At 44.6% G+C, this 19,260-nt stretch overlaps 2 protein-coding genes across 2 annotated transcripts in view; both read left to right on the forward strand.

Moving 5' to 3' along the window:
* Positions 1 to 19,260, forward strand: part of LOC136826787 (sortilin-related receptor-like) — a 330,233-nt gene that overhangs the window by 100,524 nt on the left and 210,449 nt on the right. The window lies entirely within an intron of this gene.
* LOC136826786 (sortilin-related receptor-like) overlaps positions 1 to 19,260 on the forward strand; it is a 67,189-nt gene that overhangs the window by 11,014 nt on the left and 36,915 nt on the right. The window contains exon 4 of the mRNA XM_067084221.1: positions 10,420 to 10,504. Coding sequence (XP_066940322.1) covers positions 10,420 to 10,504 — 85 coding nt within the window. The remainder of the gene's footprint in view (positions 1 to 10,419; positions 10,505 to 19,260) is intronic.

Raw genomic sequence — 19,260 nt, forward strand, 5'->3', positions numbered from 1 at the left:
ATAAACTTTTTTCCACTAAGTATTCTGATTGTCTTTTTGGTTTTGACTTTGGCTTTGTGGATAGGCATACGCGCTTTTTGGACTGTTTTGATTTTGGTTTTGGCTTTTCCTTGAAAGATGTCTGGATCTAGTTCTGCTAGTTTCAGGGTGTGTGTTGTTCAGGAGTGTAAGGTGAGGCTACCGAAAGCTTTGGTAGACCCTCACACAGTATGCATGAGATGTAGAGGGCATGTCTGTATGTTGGATGATCGCTGCAAGGAGTGTGAATCGTTGCCTGATTCTGATTGGAAGGCGTTATGATTCTTACGTTCCAAGCTAGAGCGTGATAGTGTAAGGAGGTCTTCCTCCAGGAGTGTGTCGGTAGGTGGGAGTCAGGGTATTAATTTATCTCCTGTTAACCCTACTAATGCTCTTCTCCTTTCCTGTAGAGTCGCCTTCTAACCCCTGATTTGCGTCTCATGGAAGGTAATGCCCTTGCGAGATTTTGAACTCCATTCGTACCTTTTGAGTCTAAGGTGTTGGCATCGAAAGTGCAGTGAAGTGTAGTGATCCCCCAGTGTTGTGGAGGGGCGTCAGATCGGCCCTATAATGCCTCTAGGTCTAGACCTCTGCCGAACTCCCAGGACTTAGGGAATGGGCATGTCGAAGTCGCAAGAGGGTTACGGGACCCCCACCGATCTGGCGTCCCTTCGGCAGGCCTTGTTGACGTCTCCCAGGCTGCCAGGATCGTGCTCGCGCACGGATCCTTAAGGATTGTTTTTCGTCCTCCGAGGCGTCCTCTCCACTTAAATGTCACGTTCTCGGTTGGACTCTCGTCCTTTCAAGAGGAGCCGCGTTGAAGAGGACGCTTCTTCTCCTCTTTCTCGTGCCTTGGACTCTTCTCCCGACTGGCTCGCCAGATTTGCCGCCGCAGAAGAGGACCAGGATTTCTTCGGAGGAGGACGTTGCTGAACGTCCCCAGCCGCACCAAGAAAGAGCCCCTGTCGCTCTTGGTAGAAGGAGGAGGACGCCCCTTCCCCTCTTCTTCTCATAAGAGCAGCCCTTCTCCTGAGAGGGCTTCCTCTCCTTCGAAGCGTCTTATCCAAGATATGCAGCGGCAGTTAGCTTCCTTCTCGCTGCTAAGGAGAATTATGGGCGCCGCAAGGATTTGTCGCTGCCAGTTAAAAGATCTAAGAGGTCTCCCTCTCCTTCTCTCGCTCGTTTGTCTCTCTCCCCCGCGCTTCTCGTTAGTCACCCTCATCGTTCTGCGGATCATCAGCTCTCCTTTGTCGTGACTCGCTGGTTGATCAGGACGCTCCTCTTGCAGCTCGGCTTGCTGCTAGTAAGAGTTCGCGCCAAGACGGCTCTTCTTGCCTCTCCTCCTGCTTCATCGCCTCGTTTTGACGTTCGCAGGACGCCCACCACTTTTATCCGTTTTTCCCGATCCCTGCATGATGCTCTCCAGGACTCGCCTTTGCAGCTCCTCTCGCTTCTTTCGGGACTCTCGCCAGGACTTCCTCGGCAGCTTCTAAGACAGGACGCTCTTCAGGACTTTCGGCTGCTTTCAAGCTTCGCTTTTCAGACGCTCATCAGGATCGCTCGTCAGGACGCTCCTCAGGGACGCTCATCAGGACGCCGCAGGACGCTCTCTTTACGAGTTGTTCCTGACATTTTCTGCTGCTTCTTCCCACGACTTTTCTCACGCAAGAGGTCTCTGGGACATATTGGACCCAAAGGTCTTTGTTTCTCTCTAGCCCCGAAGACTCTCCTGTCGCTCCTGTCGAAGAGGCGGATTTGTCTCAGGAGTCGGACTCTGCTGAACAAGAGCCCCTCTTTCGTCTTTCTCCGATTACAGGATTTTTGCCAGTATGCTTAAGGAGCTTTTTCCTGATAAGTTTCAGCCTTCTGCTCCTCTTTCCCCTCCTTCGCAGTTAGCTTCTTCCCAAGGTGAGGAAATTTCTGGCTTTTACAAATGAAGACTTAGCATTGGCTACAAGAAAAGCTCTCAAGAGGGTCAATGCATGGATGGAAGATAGGAAGTCTCTGGAAATCTTCCTTCCGCTCTCCCCGTCTAGATTGAGTGGGAAAGCTGGTATGTGGTATGAGACAGGAGAGGAAATTGGCTCTAGAGTTCCTTCTTCCTCTCAAGGTGATTTTGCGAGCCTGTGGATGCTCAAGGAGGTCTCTTCTTTCTTCAGCTAAGGTGTCTTGGACTCTTTCTGAATTGACCACCATCTGAAAGGCCTCTTCAAGTCGATGGAGGTTTTTAACTTTCTGGACTGGTGCTTGGGGGCCTTGGACTTAAGGACTCGTGAGTCCGGACTCTATTTCTCTGGGGAGCTGTCCAGTGTACTGTCTGCATGGACAAGGCCGTCGGATGGCGCTGATGAACTGGCTTCTCATTTTGGTACAACCCTCCTAAAGAAGAGGGCTTTGTACTGCAATTTCACTGCCAAGTCAGTTTCTCCTGTTCAGAGGGCTGAGTTACTTTTGCCCCTCTTTCTAGCCATCTCTTCCCCCAGCCGCTTGTCAAGGATCTCGCCTCCAGCCTTAAGGAGAAGGCTACTCAGGATCTCCTTGCTCAATCTTCCAGGCGTCCTAGTGTCCCTTAAACGTCTTCTGCTTCAGACTTCCCCGAAGAGACAGAAGCCCTTTCGTAGGGGAGATCTTCCTCCTCTAGACCTTTTTCGCGAGGAAGAGGTCTCTCCAGAGGCGGAGCCCCTTCTTCCCAAAGGGGCAAGAAGTGATTTTTCTCACCTCCAGACACCAGTAGGAGCCAGGCTTCTCCTGTTTTCGGAAGCCTGGAAAGTAAGAGGGGCGGATTCCTGGTCCCTCAATGTGATCAAAAAAGGTTACAGGATCCCGTTCCTCGAAAACCCCCCCCTGTCCTCTTCTCCCAGAGATCTGTCGCCTTCTTACCGACCGGAAAAGCAACAGATCCTTTTAGATCTGCTGGAAGATATGATTCAGAAGAGAGCAATAGAGCGAGTCCTGGATCTGGAGTCTCCAGGTTTTTACAACCGTCTCTTCCTGGTTCCAAAACAGTCAGGGGGGTGGAGACCAGTCCTGGACGTCAGCAGACTGAACAACTTTGTCGTCAAGGAGAAGTTCAAAATGGAGACGCCTCAGTCGGTTATCAATGCACTAAGACCAGGCGATTGGATGGTCTCTCTCGACCTTCAGGACGCGTATTTTCATGTCCCCATTCATCCTCAATCGAGAAAGTTTTTGAGGTTTGTCCTGAAGGGAAGAGTGTACCAATTCAGAGCTCTCTGTTTCGGTCTGAGTACAGCTCCTATGGTTTTCACAGTCCTGATGAGGAACGTTGCCCGGTGGCTTCATCTTGCCGGAATAAGGATATCGCTCTATCTAGACGACTGGCTCATCAGAGCCACGTCAAAACAAAGGTGTCTGGAGGACTTGCATTCGACTTTGGAACTGACGAAGTCCCTGGGACTTCTTGTGAATTTAGAGAAGTCGCATCTGATCCCCTCTCAGTCCATTCTTTATCTGGGGATTCGGATGGATTCAGCGGGTTTTCGAGCCTTTCCATCCCAGGACCGTCAGCAGCACTGCTTAGTAAAAGTTTCGGCCTTCCTGGGGAAAGAAACATGCTCGGTGAGGGAATGGATGAGTCTGCTGGGGACCATTTCATCACTGGAGAAGTTTGTTTCCCTGGGGAGGTTGCATCTCAGACCCCTACAGTTCTTTCTTGCAGACAACTGGAAGAACAAGGAGGAATCTGGACGAGTCTCTCAGGATCTCTCTCTGTGTCAAGGACCATCTTCGGTGGTGGCTCGATCCTGTAAAGTTGGCAGAAGGGGTCTCTCTCTATCTTCAGAGCCCCGACCTAGTGTTGTTTTCCGACGCGTCCATGTCGGGATGGGGAGCAACACTAGGGGGGGAGGAAGTGTCAGGCACCTGGGAAGGGGAACAGGTGTCCTGGCACATAAATCTCAAAGAACTGGAAAGCGATTTTCCTGGCTCTTCAGTTCTTCCAGGATCAAGTTGCAGGTCGGGTGATTCAAGTCAACTCCGACAACACCACGGCCCTGGCGTACCTCAAGAAACAGGGAGGTACTCATTCCCGGTCCCTGTTCCTGATCGCCAAGGAGATCCTGCTTTGGGCACATTCTCACCAGGTGACGATTCTCACACGTTTTGTTGCAGGGGTCGAGAATGTTCAGCCGACCTTCTCAGTCGACAACATCAGCTGCTGCCAACAGAATGGACTCTGAACGCAGAAGTGTGTCAGGATCTTTGGAAACTTTGGGGACGTCCCCTAGTGGATCTTTTTGCGACTTCAAGGACCACAAGGCTGCCCCTTTACTGCTCTCCTGTTCTCGACCCAGGAGCCCTTGCAATAGACGCCTTTCTCTGGGACTGGAAAGGTCTAGATCTGTACGCCTTTCCCCATTCAAGATTCTGGGGAAGTCATCAGAAAGTTTGTAGCCTCAGAAGGGACGAGAATGACTTTAATCGCTCCTTTTGGCCTTCAGCAGAATGGTTCCCAGAGGTCATGTCTCTCGTGGTAGACTATCCAAGAACGCTTCCTTTGAGAACAGATCTTCTCAAACAACCCCACTTCGAGAGGTACCACAAAAACCTTCCCGCTCTGAGTCTAACTGCATACAGACTATCAGAAGTTGCTCAGAGCGAGAGGTTTTTCTAGACCAGTGGCTAAGGCGATCGCCAACGCCAGGAGAGCCTCTTCCAGTGCAGTGTACCAGTCCAAGTGGATCATTTTCAGGAGGTGGTGTAAACTTAAAGGAATTTCCTCCACCACGACCTCTCTTTCCCAGATAGCAGACTTCCTTTTATATCTGAGAAAGGATTTGAAACCTGGCAGTTCCGACCATCAAAGGCTATAGGAGTATGCTGTCAACGGTCTTCAGGCATAGAGGCCTGAACTTATCGGACAACAAAGACCTTCATGATCTTCTTAGGTCTTTTGAGACGTCTAAGGTAGCCTCCCTAAGTTACCTTCATGGAATTTAGATATAGTTCTAAAATTCCTGATGTCCAAGAGGTTTGAACCTTTAAATTCTGCTTCCTTCAGAGATGTAACTAAAGAAAGCTATTTTCCTAACTGCTCTGGCGACGCAAAGAGGAGTTAGTGAACTTCAAGCGTTCAGCAAGATTATAGGTTTCAGAGGCCCTGATGCTGTCTGTTCTCTGAGCCCTATTTTTCTTGCTAAGAATGAGAACCCGTCTAACCCTTGGCCCAGGTCCTTGAAATCAAGGGCTTGACGGACATCACTGGACAAGAACCAGAGAGAACCCTATGTCCTGTCAGGGCTCTAAAATTTTATTTGCAGAGGACCCAGAATTGTAGAGGTCCTTCTAGCAATCTCTGGTGCTCCGTTAAAGAGGCCTGAGTTACCTCTCTCAAAAATGCCCTGGCGTTCTTTCTGAGAGATACACCATCATAGACGCCCATTCCAGTGTGCTAGACGGTGACTTGAGAACTTTGAAGGTTAAGGCTCACGAAGTGAGAGCCATTGCTACCTCAGTGGCCTTCCAGAAAAACCAGTCTCTCAATGACATTCTGGGTGCCACTTTTGTGAAGCAATTCGTGTCTTTGCTTCTCATTATCTCACAGAAGTGAAGACGTCCTATGAGAATTGCTGTGCGCTGGGGCCTTACGTTTCGCAGAAATACGATCTTGGGAACAGAAAGCGACTCTCATCCTCTCCTTTAGTTTTGTTTTGGTGTGTTTTTAATATTTTTTTGTGTTGTTTTTATGGTCGTTGGGTCTCCACCAGTGGTGGTCTTCCCAGTCCTTAGTTTATGTTAATCTTTTTAACGTAACTAGGCTTGGTCAGGTGGTTGTTAGTTTGTCCTTTCCCTCATAGTAAGGTCATATGGTCTAGTCACATTGTGGTCTCGCCCCGTTGACAGATCATCTAGATTCCACCAGCTCTATAGGTCTCTACCTCGCTGGAGTTTTCTAGTAAAGCAGAAGCAGGCTTGGGTGACAGTAATCACGAAGTCAGCAATGCTAACAGGTAAGGAACCAAGGCGTCAATCGCCTACATAGTTTTTTGTTTCCTAAATCCTATTCTGTCTCTTCCCACCTCCAATGGTGGGATTCAGTTATATATATATATCTGTCAGGTAAGTGTCATGAACAAAATGATATTTTTATGATAAAATAAAGTTTGTTCATACTTACCTGGCAGATATATATAATCATAGTACCCGCCCTCCTCCTCAGGAGACAGTAGTTCTAGTTTCTAGAAAATCTGAATAGAAAATGGGAATGGTTCCTGATACCGCCTCCCAGCGGCGGAATGGGTACTAACCACCTGGCCCATCTCATGCGTGTGCCGTAAGTTTTGAATTTCTGTCGGTCCCTTTCGGAGAATACAGCTATATATATATCTGCCAGGTAATATGAACAAACTTTATTTTATCATAAAAATATCATATTTGTTCAGCACTATAAGTTTAAACTTGGGTGATTATATGACAAAGTGTTTTCTCGCCTAGAACATGCAATCTAAACTTTTCAGAATACTAATTTCATTATTACAAAATAATCCCGCCAAGCATGTCCTCAATATACAGATTTAGAGCAATATGAATTCCATACTAGGAATATCCCACCATTTGAACATTTAAAAGAGCATAATGAAACTAATAAATTTCTTGTTGATTTCATTAAAAATGCTGCTGATAAAGCAATACCAAAATCAAAATCTCATCCAACAAAACACAAAGTCCCATGGTGACCTGAATAACTAACAGAATTAATAAAAATAAAACACCAAATTGGAAGAAGATTAGATAATTTGAATAGAAAGTTCAGTAAAATAAATAAAACATTACCGATATTAGAAGAAAATTTTTAAAAACTGACTATATTATTATTAGAAATTGATATATTAAAACCTCTTATGTAACAAAATATCTGCAAAATTTAAAAGAGAAGTAATTCAAGGAAGAATCATATCATGGAGGAAATATGTATCAGATCTCTCTAATAACACTCCCATATGAAAAATATGAGAAAAATTTGGGAAAATAAATGGTACCCATGGTAAACCACCTAGACATGCCATAATGAAAGATGGGAAAAGAATACTTGATCCAAAAGAAATAAGTAATGTAATAGGAGAAAATTTAGCAAAAGTAAGTAGTGACAAAAATTTAGATGAGCATTTCTGCACAAAGAAAAATACACAAAATTAATAACAATAAATTTTGAAACAATAGAAGGTATATATTATAATAGAAAATTTAATGTAGAAGAGTTGGAATTTGCTCTGTTGAACAGCAATAAATCTGCCCCTGGAGGTGACAGTATTTGTTTTGAAATGATCTGCCATTTAGTACTTTTGGCAAAGTCATACTTTTATAACCACTTATGGCTTCAAAATTTATTTCCAGATGAATGGCGTAAAGCTATAATTATTCGTATCCCCAAACCTGGAAAAGATCCCAGTACTGTAAACCATAACAGACCAATTTCTTTAACAAGTTGTTTATGCAAATTACTAGAGAAAATGGTAAGTGCTCGACTAACATGGCACATTTGAGAAAATAAAATTTTGACTTCTACTCAGTTTGGGTCACAGTGTAACAGATCTACACTTGATTCTATGTAACTTGGAAGACCACATATGAAGAGGATTTGAATGAAAGCAAATTAGCCGTCTTTTTTGACATTGAAAAGGCATGATACTACATGCAGATATGCAATATTAAAAAACAGCATCCATAAACATTGTTTACCTAGGTTTAAACAAAACTTTCTGACAAATCGCACTTTTCAAGTGAGAATCGATGATGTTTGTCAAGTACATTTCCACTTGAAAATCGTGTTCCACAAGAAAGCGTCCTTAGTGGCACACTGTTTACTTTAGTTATAAATGATATCAGTAATAATCTACGTATCGGAATTAAAAGTAACTTGTATATGAATGATTGTGCCATATATTATTCAGCATCTTACATAAAACATGCAGAGTGAATCACTAATAAAACTACAATAAAAATAGATGAATGGGCCTCATCTGTAGGTTGTAAATTTTCTATAAAAAAGACTCAAGCAGTAATGTTTTATAAAAATAAAAGGTGGAAAAAAGGTGAAGAAATAGATTTAAAAATCAGAAATCATTCTATACCAGTTGGCCAAACAGAAAAATTTTGGGGTTAGTATTTGATACTCACTTGAACTGGAAAGCCCACATAGCATACATGAAATAAAAATGTAAAAGAGCATTAAACCTAATTAAAAAAACTATCAAACACTACTTGGGGAGCCAGTAGACATACCCTTACTGTACTGTATAGAGCAACAGTGTTTTCTATCGTTGATTATGGAAGCGAAATATATGGCTTGGCATCAGACGCAACGATGATAATGTTAGACCCAGTTCATAATGAAGGCCTTAGAATATGTTCAGGAGCTTTTAGATCATCACCAGTCATCTTTACAAGTTGAATGTGGTGAACTACCTCTCTCTCTCTCTCTCCATAGAGAGCTAGTAACAATGACGAGTGCTCTGAGAAGTCAGACAAGTGATTCTCCAACCAATGAATTATTTGGATTAAGAGATGTGTTTATAAACAGTTATCCACCACCTTTCCCAATTAGAGCTAGAAGATTGATTGAGTCACTCAATATAAATATACAATTACCTTTAATAATAAAATTACCTCCTCCTTGGACAATGAATAAAATGAGAATTTGTACACACTTAAAATATTTATCAAAAAGTTATTCATATACCCCAGAACACCATAGACAACATACAGTAGAACATATAATCCTAAAAGGTCCACATTACACAATATACACTGATGGATTTAAGTCACAATATGGAGTGGAATATGCTATAGTATCCCAAGACAAAACATATTGGTTCTCTGTACCTGATAATGCCTCAGTATTTACAGCTGAGTTATGTGCAATAGAATCAGCCATAAAAATAATTACACAAGCCTCATTTAATAATTTTGTGATTTATAGCGACTCTGGAAGCGCTATAGAAGCCATTCAAAGCTATAATAAAAAAATAGTATTGTACAGCAAATTAAGTTTTCACTCCATAAATTGTATAATAATGAAAAAATATTGAAATATGCTGGATCCCTGCCCATGTAGGGATTAAAGGAAATGAAGAGACTGATAAAGCAGCTAAAGAAGCAGTTTACATGACAAGAGCAAATGTGAACATCCCTGTTGTTGACTATATAAGCTATATAAAAACAATCATTGTAAGGAAATGGCAAAATATATGGAATGAGGAACCTGAAAATAATAAATTAAAACATAAAATCCAGTGTTGGAAAATGGAGTTCATCATATCATGGAAAGAGACACACACAAGTAATTCTGATGCGTCTTTGAATAGGCCATACTCGTTTGACACATGGACACTTGATGAACAGTCCATGTGGCCCTCCTCCCAAATGCCCAGATTGCAAAGTGTTGATAACAGTCAAGCATGTATTGTGTGAATGTCCAAAATATAACCTGCAGCGATTATCAAATTTTGGAAATAGGTCAATGAATGAAATTTTGTTAGAATCTTATACATTTTCAGTAATACCAATTTTAATATTCATGTAAGCGAAAATTGTAAATAAACCTGAAAAAATCTTTGAAAATCGTCAAAAATCCAAAGAAAACCTTACTTTTAATGCTCTGGGTTATTGGAAATGATGTAAACTGCATTTTTATTGAGTTTTTCATCAAAAAACCTCCAAATTTTGATTACTCTGCCATTTTGGAGCCATATTTCTTCCGTCAGATCGGCGCACGACACGTCGTAACCCTGGAACATGAGTCGTAAACCGGGAAATAATTTCTGATGAATATGTGTGAAAAGTGTCGTAACCTCGGACTGTCGTAAGTTGGGCCCTTCGTAAACCGGGGAATGCCTGTAATAGAAATACAAAAACCCTTAGGCATCTAATGAATTTTAAAACAACTAAATTTTTAAATTTTACGTAATTTATTTTAAATTTTAATATACCTTTTTAGTGAGTACATATGGAATCACGAAAGTAAACGTATTTATCGTGTGAGTGTGTTCCATTATGATAGCATATGCCTTTGTGCAGTATTTAAAATTCATTCGTCACCATACCGAATGACCTATTTGGTACCAGTGCTAGGCTTCTAGCCTAGACCTATCATTTCATCCAAATCCTTCAGGCCAGCCCTATGAGAGCTGATAGTCAGCTCAGTGGTCTGGTTAAACTGTTTTATAATAATAATAATTGTCAATAAATGTTTTCATGATTTTTGTCCAATGAACTTCATTGTAAAAACATGTTGATTTTATAACCATCCATTCATCTACTCTTCATTAGTACAGGGGTGTTCAGTGGTTTGTATGATTATCTTTTACAGTATATATAAATGTGCCATGGATATTTGTGCATTTTTCAATTAATCACACACAACATCTTGCATATATCTTTCAGAGAACGAAAGTCTCCAGTTTGTTCTCATCTTTGCCTGGGAAGACCAAATAACGCATATTCTTGTCTTTGTCCAGATGGATTGAAGGTATGTTAATTTTTTACAGTGTTAATTGAAATTAAATGATAATTGCATGTTTTTGTAGAAACTTGAAAAAGATCTTAATTGGTGTAGAAAGACATGAAAAAATAAAGTGTGGTAGCTTTAGGTAAAATGAAATAGAAATTAAATGTAATGAAGTGCATTATGAACCCAGTACAGTAATCATAGTTAGTCTCATTCTATGCAAATGGCTCTCCAGCTGTACAAACAGTACTTAAAAGACAAAGAACTCTCTGCGCATGGCTAGACCTCATCAGTCTTCCAGTAAGTTCTCATTATCTTGTGTGACTCGGTTGAATGCAGATGTGTCCAGCAGCTCTTTTAGGATTAGTATCATTTTGGTTTTTTTGTGATGTATCATGAATTTTTACTTATGTATTAATTGTGATTGCTACAATCTGAAATGTTTATGCAGTGACTGGTGAATTTTTGCAGTGTTTAGTTGTATTTTATGCTTACCTTTCATCTGAGGGCATAACTCCTGCCATAATATTACTGTTCATCTTGCCTTTGGGCTGTATTTTATCTAAAGCAGTCTTGGTATGTTCTGTAAGTGTAATTTTTACATCAGTTTTCAGTAATTGTAATTACTTTGTGCTGTTTTCCTTTTTGTTTACACAAGTAATGGTTATGTTTGGATCTCCATTTCTATTTTCGGCTTTTCTATCTACTTTGATAATTTTCCTTTTGTTATTAAGAAGATCCCCTAGAGCTAAATTTCAGTAAATTACCAAAAATTAGATATTGACAGTGCCCAGATAAATAAATCCTAGAGTATTACTGCTCAAAACAATTTGTTCAGAGAGGTCTATAGATAATTTTTTAAATTAACCTTACCTCTCCATTATATAGCTTTTACTTCCGCACCAGCTGTAGTTCGACAAATTGAAACAAAAACAAGAATACTGTTTTCTATGAATATCTGTCTTCTGTCCATCTACTTCCCCACCCCACCAGGGAACCGATAGTACAAACACTCTTAGCAAGTCAGTCTACTTCTGTAGCTGGTTTCGGTAGGAGGTTGACAGATTATTAACTCAGTTTTCTATTGGTTTGTTTTTGGATGTTCTTTTAATTTTTGAATATTCATTCGGTAAGAACATGTAAGAGTTGCCGTAATAGGCATTATTCCAGTTTTATTGCAAAGAAGTTTCTATGGAAACTTCATAGTATCCTTAGACACAGCTAAAGAGTAAGAGAGCCACAATCTTAGTCAGATAAGATGGGCTTTGCTAAAGACAAGGCAATTATTTTTGCCTTATTTTGGGCTAAGTACAATTTTTGGCTAGACCCTGACCTACAACAGTATCTTTACCTAGCCTAGAGTCGCTAGGACTAAAGGAACGTGACCCCTTGGGGTCCAGTACTGACTTTAAGAAATGTTAGAATTGCACTAAAAGGATTAAACCTGATGTCAAAGTTTTGTGTACAGGCAGTCCTCGCTTATCGGCGGTGTTGGTTAACAGCGTTTCAGTGTTACAACGCTTGGCTAACGACGTTGTTAACCAGATTGTTGGTGATGGTAAACAATTATCGGTGTCGGTAAGCTGTTTCTCTGTGTTGGTAAGCGGTTTATTGGCATCTGTAAGTGGATTATTGGTGTCTGTAAGCTGTTTATTGGTTTTGATAAGCGGTTAACGGTGCCAATAAGTGGTTTATTTGGCGCTTACCAAGTCATAAATGCCATTTATTACCATAAATATCAGCGATTTTTGGTTAGATATAAGGTTCGGTCGGGAACAGAACCCCCACTGTTAAAGGGGGCCTGCTTGTATAGTGATTCGGGAACCAGAACTTCCAAAGAGTAGGAATGTAATGTCCTTTTCATTAGGTCACTGGTTAGGACTTGCATGCTAATTGTTCCTACACGAATACAAGCCATCGGTCCTTACATAGGAATCACCTTCAGTGCAAGCTGGAGCAGGCTATTCTACACAACAAGGTTTTTGGTAGTTGAACTACCGTGGAGGGGGCGAGGTACCCACACCACCTCCCTTCTCTGAGTTATGCATCCACTTGTCTTATAGTCTTCGTCCAGAGCGGACTCATTCCTCGCCTTCCTCTGTCCAAATGTTTGCCGGCTGTTATCCTGCACTTCATTCCTTGTTTTTCCTGTTATGTTGTCCCTTGTCTTACAGTGCTTGTATCTATGCTTATTTTCTTGGCTTTATCTTTTGTGAATTATGGAAACCCAAGAGTCATTTATGCCTAAGCCCCATCTTTGCCCTGGTTTGGGAAAGCGGTGTAACCGCCTCTCTCAACCAAATGGGTAGACCCCTCACACCTTATGCACAAAATAGTGCAAACGTGTGTTCTATAACTGATCCTGCGTTGAGTGTCGTGACTGGTCCCCGGAGCGGTGGATGCGGTTTGCTGGGAAGAGAAAATCCAGGAGGGCTGCTGCCCGCCCTGGAGAGGTATTCTCCTCAGAGGCCGCCGGGCAGCTCCTTGTCTCTTCCCATGCTATTCCCCATTGCTGCTACCTCTTCTAGGGGAGAGGTCACCACTTCCTGAGTTTCCCTGTTGCTTCAGCACTGGGTACTTTGCACGGAGGACAGGGGCCAACCATGATCTCTTGGGGACTTCCTCTGTTTGGTTGCAGGGGACCAGTCCTCCAGGGCAAAGGGAGGCAGTCCCTGCTAACCCATCTGTTGCAGGTCTAGGAGAGATTGGGAAGATGTTTCAAGAACTTCTTTAGCTCTCCCTAGGTCTTCCTGGGGAGCCCTCGGTGCATGGTTTAATTGCCCACCATAATGCCTCCAATTTGCCTCCCACCTCTACTGCGTCGGTAACTGGGACTACGGTCACAGTTATGGGGTCTAATGGAATCTCAACTACGGTCATGGTTCCCTCGGTTGTGCATCCGATCCCATCAACTTCTGTGCTCTCTCCGATGTCTCCTGACCCCAAAGATCTTGTCCTGGAAGAATTAATGAATAGATACAAGCGTGACTGCAAGGAAACGTCAAAGAAGAGACCCTGCTCGCCTTCATTGTCATCGTCTTCTTTACCACCTGCCATCGTCTCCTCCCCTTCTCCTTCTAAGGGTCCCATGCGGACAGACCCGATAAAGGAAAAGGCTGCTTTTCTTTACCATAAGAAGGTCCATGGGCCCTCTCACGGCACGTCTTCTTCCACAGAAGAAGCATTGGGGTCTCTCAGAGGCTCTCCCCTGTCCCCGGACAGGGAACCTACATCTTGGGCATGACGCGGCTTCCACGAGCCAAGTCCGTGTATGTGGATCCCCACGTCCACCAATACCCAAGGACCGACACCAGACCCTGGAAATCTCCCAGGTCTGGTAAAGAACCTTCTGCTGCACGGGTCTCAAAGGATTCGTCCTGAAAGCTTTTCCCCTCACAGACCCCGTGTAGCAATGTCATCTGTTGCACACTTTTGTGCCTTGGATGCTCCATGTGCGTGGGTCTCCCCTACCTGTGCCACTGATAGTTCTTCAGCCTGGGTTCCAGTGGACCTGAGTGGCTGCAGAAAGTGCTCACCCGTCCACGGACCGGGATGCAGCCTACAGAGAGAGTGTGAGTGTGCAGCATGCAGGTGCTGCCCCCACCCCTGGAGCTCTGACGACCCGAGATGTGGCTTCCACGAGCCATGCCTTGGGTGATCGGAGGACAGGGTCCCATGATGGCGCTACCTACTGCAGAGTCCGCCTGCCCGACAGCATGGAGGAGGTCCCTCGAGTATGGAGGAGGTCCCTTGTTTAATCTTTGCTTGTAGAAGCTTTACCCTTGAAGAAGATTCTGGCACGTTGTTGGGACAGACCACGTTCTCACCCGAGAGTCCGCAATCGGTCTTCCACGGGCAGTCCCTGTTTGCATGAGCGTGAGCAGACTACTCTCCTCAGGATAGCTTCTGGGCAAGTTTGTGGGATTGTGTGTGCTCTTCCAGGGACAACCCCCATTCACCTTCATGCGATGGGAGGTCTCCCAGATCCATGCATTGATTGTCACCATGGGCTGACAATGGTTCCCAGCCTTCCTCTCCTGCCAAGACTTCGGCCTCTGACAGGTCCGTGAAAGGTGCTAGGCACCTCTCCTCTGTTCCTTCAACCTCCTGGGGGTATACCGGAAGCTGAGGGATGTACAGGACTCGGGTTGGTGATAGGGATTTGGCTTCCCATCACAGCCCTTGGTACATCCCTGGTTCAGTCATAGGGCCAGAACGGACGTATGCTCAGGTGTCAGAGAGGAGACATGGGGGTTTTGAGGAGGGTCTCTTACCTGCAGAGAGAGTGACTTGAGAGGACCATGACGCAGAAGGTCCTCTTCCTAAGGACACAGACACCCCTAGCTGCAGAGGTCCTATGTTGAGGCTGTCAAACTGTTTCATCAGTACAACAGTCTTGGGGAAGAGATGAGGTTGTTCCTTTGGGCCTCGAAACACTGGTTGGAGCACACAAGGAATCCTCACCTTTGATCGAGTTACCGTGGTCAAAGCTTGCTGAGTTGGTTTTGGGCCAAGTGAGTTCTGTCGTCTCTGGGAGGGAGAACTCACATCGGGCCACCCGCTCGTTTAAGCTGCTTCCTCCACCTCTCCCTCGTCAGAAGAAATTTTACAAGCCCTTGGAGAGGTCAATTCCGACTGCACAGGTTGACTCGGACTTAGTCCATCTCGGTCCGGGTCTGTCGTTAGAGCATTAGGGGTCAGTGACTTTGGAAATGACTGCCATGGCAGCATTCCAATTAGTCTCTTGGCTGGACCATTGGTCAGCCATCTTAACTAAGGTTGTCATTTCCCCATTGTTGCACACCAATGAAGAAGTGACTAACCTTAACAGACTGTTTCTGTCTGGAGGTAGGACGATCACCTACTTAGCCCACCAGACAGCTAACCTGTGGGCAGACTTGATGCTTAAAAGGAGATGCAGTTCTCTTCCAAGTCTCCAAGTTTGTTGGTCCCGGGTCAGTCTTGACCCTGAGGAATGGACTGTTGCTGGGTTCCACTTCTCTGTTTGACAGGAAGCAAATGGATGCTGCGGTGGATCGTCGGAGAGCAGATGATAACGGCTGTCTTGTCCACCGTGCAGTGGCAAAGACCGGGTCTTTCCACGCCACTGCAGCCTGATGTTCAGGTCAGGCTGGCTCTTCCTCTACGGGTTCTAGGAAACCCCAGAATCCTAAGGTCCCTTGCAGGGACACCCATCCTCCTCCTGCCCCCGTCAGGAAGGGTGCAAACCAGCATTCCTTTCGGTCCTCTGGCCAACCAGGGAGAGGAGGTAAGGGGAAGAGGAAGGAAGGAGGATACTAGGGGCAGCATTCCCCTCCATATGCTGCCAGGGGTGGGGTTGCCTGTTTAGCCATTGGGCAACATAGCAGCGACACGGAGTGGAGACCTAGGTAGTGAATGTCCTTCAGGTGAGCTATTTACTTTCCTTCGAGTTTCCTCCACCTCTCGCCAACCTTTTGGTCCATCTGAAGATGTACATTCCTGGCTTGCCAAAGGACCTAGTACTTTGGGATGAGGTGAAGGTGATGCTGAAGAAAAGCGCTGTGGAAGTTGTGAGAGATCAGTCTCTTGGCTTTTTACAGCAGGATTTTTCTCGTGGAGAAAGCATCAGGGGAATGGAGACGGGTCATAGATCTGTCTGTCCTGAACTGATTTGTTTGCCAGACCCGGTTCAAGATGGAAGCGATACGTTCATTGCTCGCGGCCGTCAGGAAGTCTGACTTCATGCTTTCGGTGGATCTGCAGGATGCGTAATACCAGATATCCATCCATCAGTCCTTCTGCATCTACCTCCGCTTTATCCTCAATGGGATGGTTTACCAATTCAGGCCACTTTGTTTTGGATTTTCAGCCACTCCGTAGGTGTTCATGCGAGTGTTCACCCTTGTGTCAACTTGGGCTCATTCGCATGGGATACATCATCTGAGGTATCTTGATGATTGGTTAATCCTAGTGAACTCTCATTCGAAGTTGCTCCAGGACAGAGATCGCCTTCAAGATTTTTGTCACAGCCTAGGCATTGTGATAAATCTCAAGAAGTCAGACCTCATATATAAGCAGAGGATAACATACCTGGGCATGCTGATAGATATGCCAGCATTGAGAGTGTTTCTCTCAGACTCCTGTATCAGTAGGTTCAGGAATGCAGCACAGCGGTTCCTGTCTTGATGGTAACAACCAGCTCGAATGTGGCAAGTCGTTCACAGTCACCTGTCATCTTTTGAGAAGCTGGTAATCAGAATGACAGGCTCTTCCACATCAACATCCTGGAATTCAAGGCAGCCTTCCTATCTCTCCAAGAATTCCAGGATCGAGTGTTGGGGCACTCCATGGTACTGATGAGCAACAATCCCACGTTACTAATGTCTCTTGAGCTTCGTCAGTTGACGGTGCAAGTGCACGAGTGGGCAGTAGCACACTCAAGAGGAGTTATCAGCCAGATACATCCCAGGCAAGAGGAATGTAGTGGCAGACAAACTCAGCTGTCAGGGTCAAGTGATAGGGACAGAATGGTCCCTACACCCAGTCATCGTGGAGAGATTGTTTGACCTTTGGGGACATCCAGTGAAAGACTTCTTTGCAACCCGGCACAACATGAAATTACCGGTGTTTTGCTATGTTGTCCCAGACCCTTGGGTTGCAGTGGAGGACGCCTTTCAGCACCCTTGGGACAATCTTGACAAGCATGCTTTTCCCCCATTTTGTCTTACTTGTCAGGTGATCAGCAGGGTAATGATCACTATGAATCTCAGAATGACCCTGGTGGCTCCCAAATGGCCACATGCCAAATGGTACCCATACCTGCTGACTCTGCTATTCGAGGCACCGAGAAATTCCTCCGTGGCACAATCTCCTTTGCCAACCCTAGGTAGAGGTTCCAACAGTCTTTCATGGTTTGAGACTATCCAGCATCTCCTGCGAGCGTGAGGCTTTTCTCACCGAGCAGCATCAGAAGTGTCTGAATATCTTCAGAAATCCTCTGCAGATGTCTGTCAGGGAAAATGGGCCATCTTCTGTGGTTGGTGTTGTGGAAGGGGTTTCTCTCGTGTTGGAGCTACTGTTCAGCAGGTAGCAGACTTTTCGTCTTCCTTCGCTGAGAGAAGCATTTCTCTGTTTCAGCAATTAAGGGCTACAGAGCTGCCCTGGGCCTAGTCGTACGTCTGAAGGATATAGATCTCTCTTTGCATGGCAGATTTCCATGCTTATGAGAAGCTTCAAAAGTCTTACCCTCCCAGGGAACTCAGGCCCCTGAGTGGGTGTGATCCTCATCTTTCGAAGCCTGACTCGTGCACCTTATGAGCCCTTACAAGAGTTGTCAGACAGGGATCTGACCCTCAAGACTGTATTTCTGTTTTCCTTGGCATCGACGAAGAGAGTAGGCAAACTCCATGGTCTTTCTTGTAATGTTAAAGACTCAAGGAGATGGGGATCGATTTCGCTCGAATTTGTCCCAGAATTCATAGCAAAGACTCAGAATCCATTGGTCCCTGACATTACATTCAAGTCCTTTTCGATCCCCTCCCTAGAAGACTTTGTAGGTAATGAACTGGGTGAGATTCTACTTTGTCCAGGTAGATTGTAAGAGGACTTGACAGCTCTGGTCTGGGTTTGGGTGTCGACAACTTTTCGTTAGCACTGGCGAGACCAAGAAAGAGGTGTTCAAGAGCACAGTCTCTTTCTGGCTTTGTGAGACTATCAAACGGGCATACTCAACGTCAAACGAAGAGGATTCAAGTACGTTCCGGCCCAGAGCCCACAAAGTTGGCCATTGCTCCGTCCCTCGCATTCCAGAAGAACCAGTTGATTCATCAAGTGCTGAGAGCAGGCATGTGGTTGCGCCAGACGACATTCGCCTTTTGCTTGAGGGACATTGCCCATAGGTCCTTGGACACCTTTTCCTTGGGTCCTGTGGTGGCTGCTCAGCAAGTAGTGTACCTCATCTAGTTCCCATAGCAGGACAGGTAGCATCTTGTGTAAGATATACGGTTGCAGAAGTGAGAACGAGTGTGTGTAACTGGCCCCCCCCTCCTTTCCCTCTCTTGTACCCCTCTTCTCCTGGTGGGCAGAGGATAGATATCCAAGCTGTCATGTGCTGGACGGGCACAGATGCAGGTACGAGTGATCAGCCTTTCTATTTTTTCCACTGATATGATCTAATGAAAGCAAGTACTGCCCTCTCTCTAGCAAGGGGAGAGAGAGATTGGGAATAAAACTAACCCATCACTTATTTTTAGCCTTATTGTCTCTGACATAGTGTTTTCCAAGCCTCTTTTGAAATAATGTTGATTTCAGACACATTACTTCAAAAGGCTGGAAGTCTTACAGTCGAGCACATAATTGTTTCCTGATCAGAGGCATCGGACTACTTCCTTTGCTCGACATTGCACGAGCAGGAAAAGTCCCAGGTGAGGCAAACCTCCAGTCGGTTATGAAGCATACTCAGATCCTCCCACGTATCAGTAGGTCTTCCTTTGTAAAGACCGATGGTTTGTATTCGTGTAGAAACAAATGACAAATTTTGGAAGTAATTTGTATTTTTGAAATGAACCTTACCTCTCTATTATATAGCTTTTACTTCTATGCCAGTGATAGTTCGACAGGTTGAAACAAAAAATGAGAACACTTGGTTTTCTGTGAATAACTATTTCTATCCAGCTACTTCCCCTACCCACACCAGGGGAATGATAGGTAAAAACTCCCGTAGCCAGTCAGTCTACTTCTGTTGGCCAGTTCGATAGAAGATTGTTAGAGAGTTATCTGTGCTCAGTTTTCTGTTG

This window comes from Macrobrachium rosenbergii, chromosome 41 (assembly GCF_040412425.1).
Source record: "Macrobrachium rosenbergii isolate ZJJX-2024 chromosome 41, ASM4041242v1, whole genome shotgun sequence".
In the NCBI taxonomy this organism is placed as follows: domain Eukaryota; kingdom Metazoa; phylum Arthropoda; class Malacostraca; order Decapoda; family Palaemonidae; genus Macrobrachium; species Macrobrachium rosenbergii.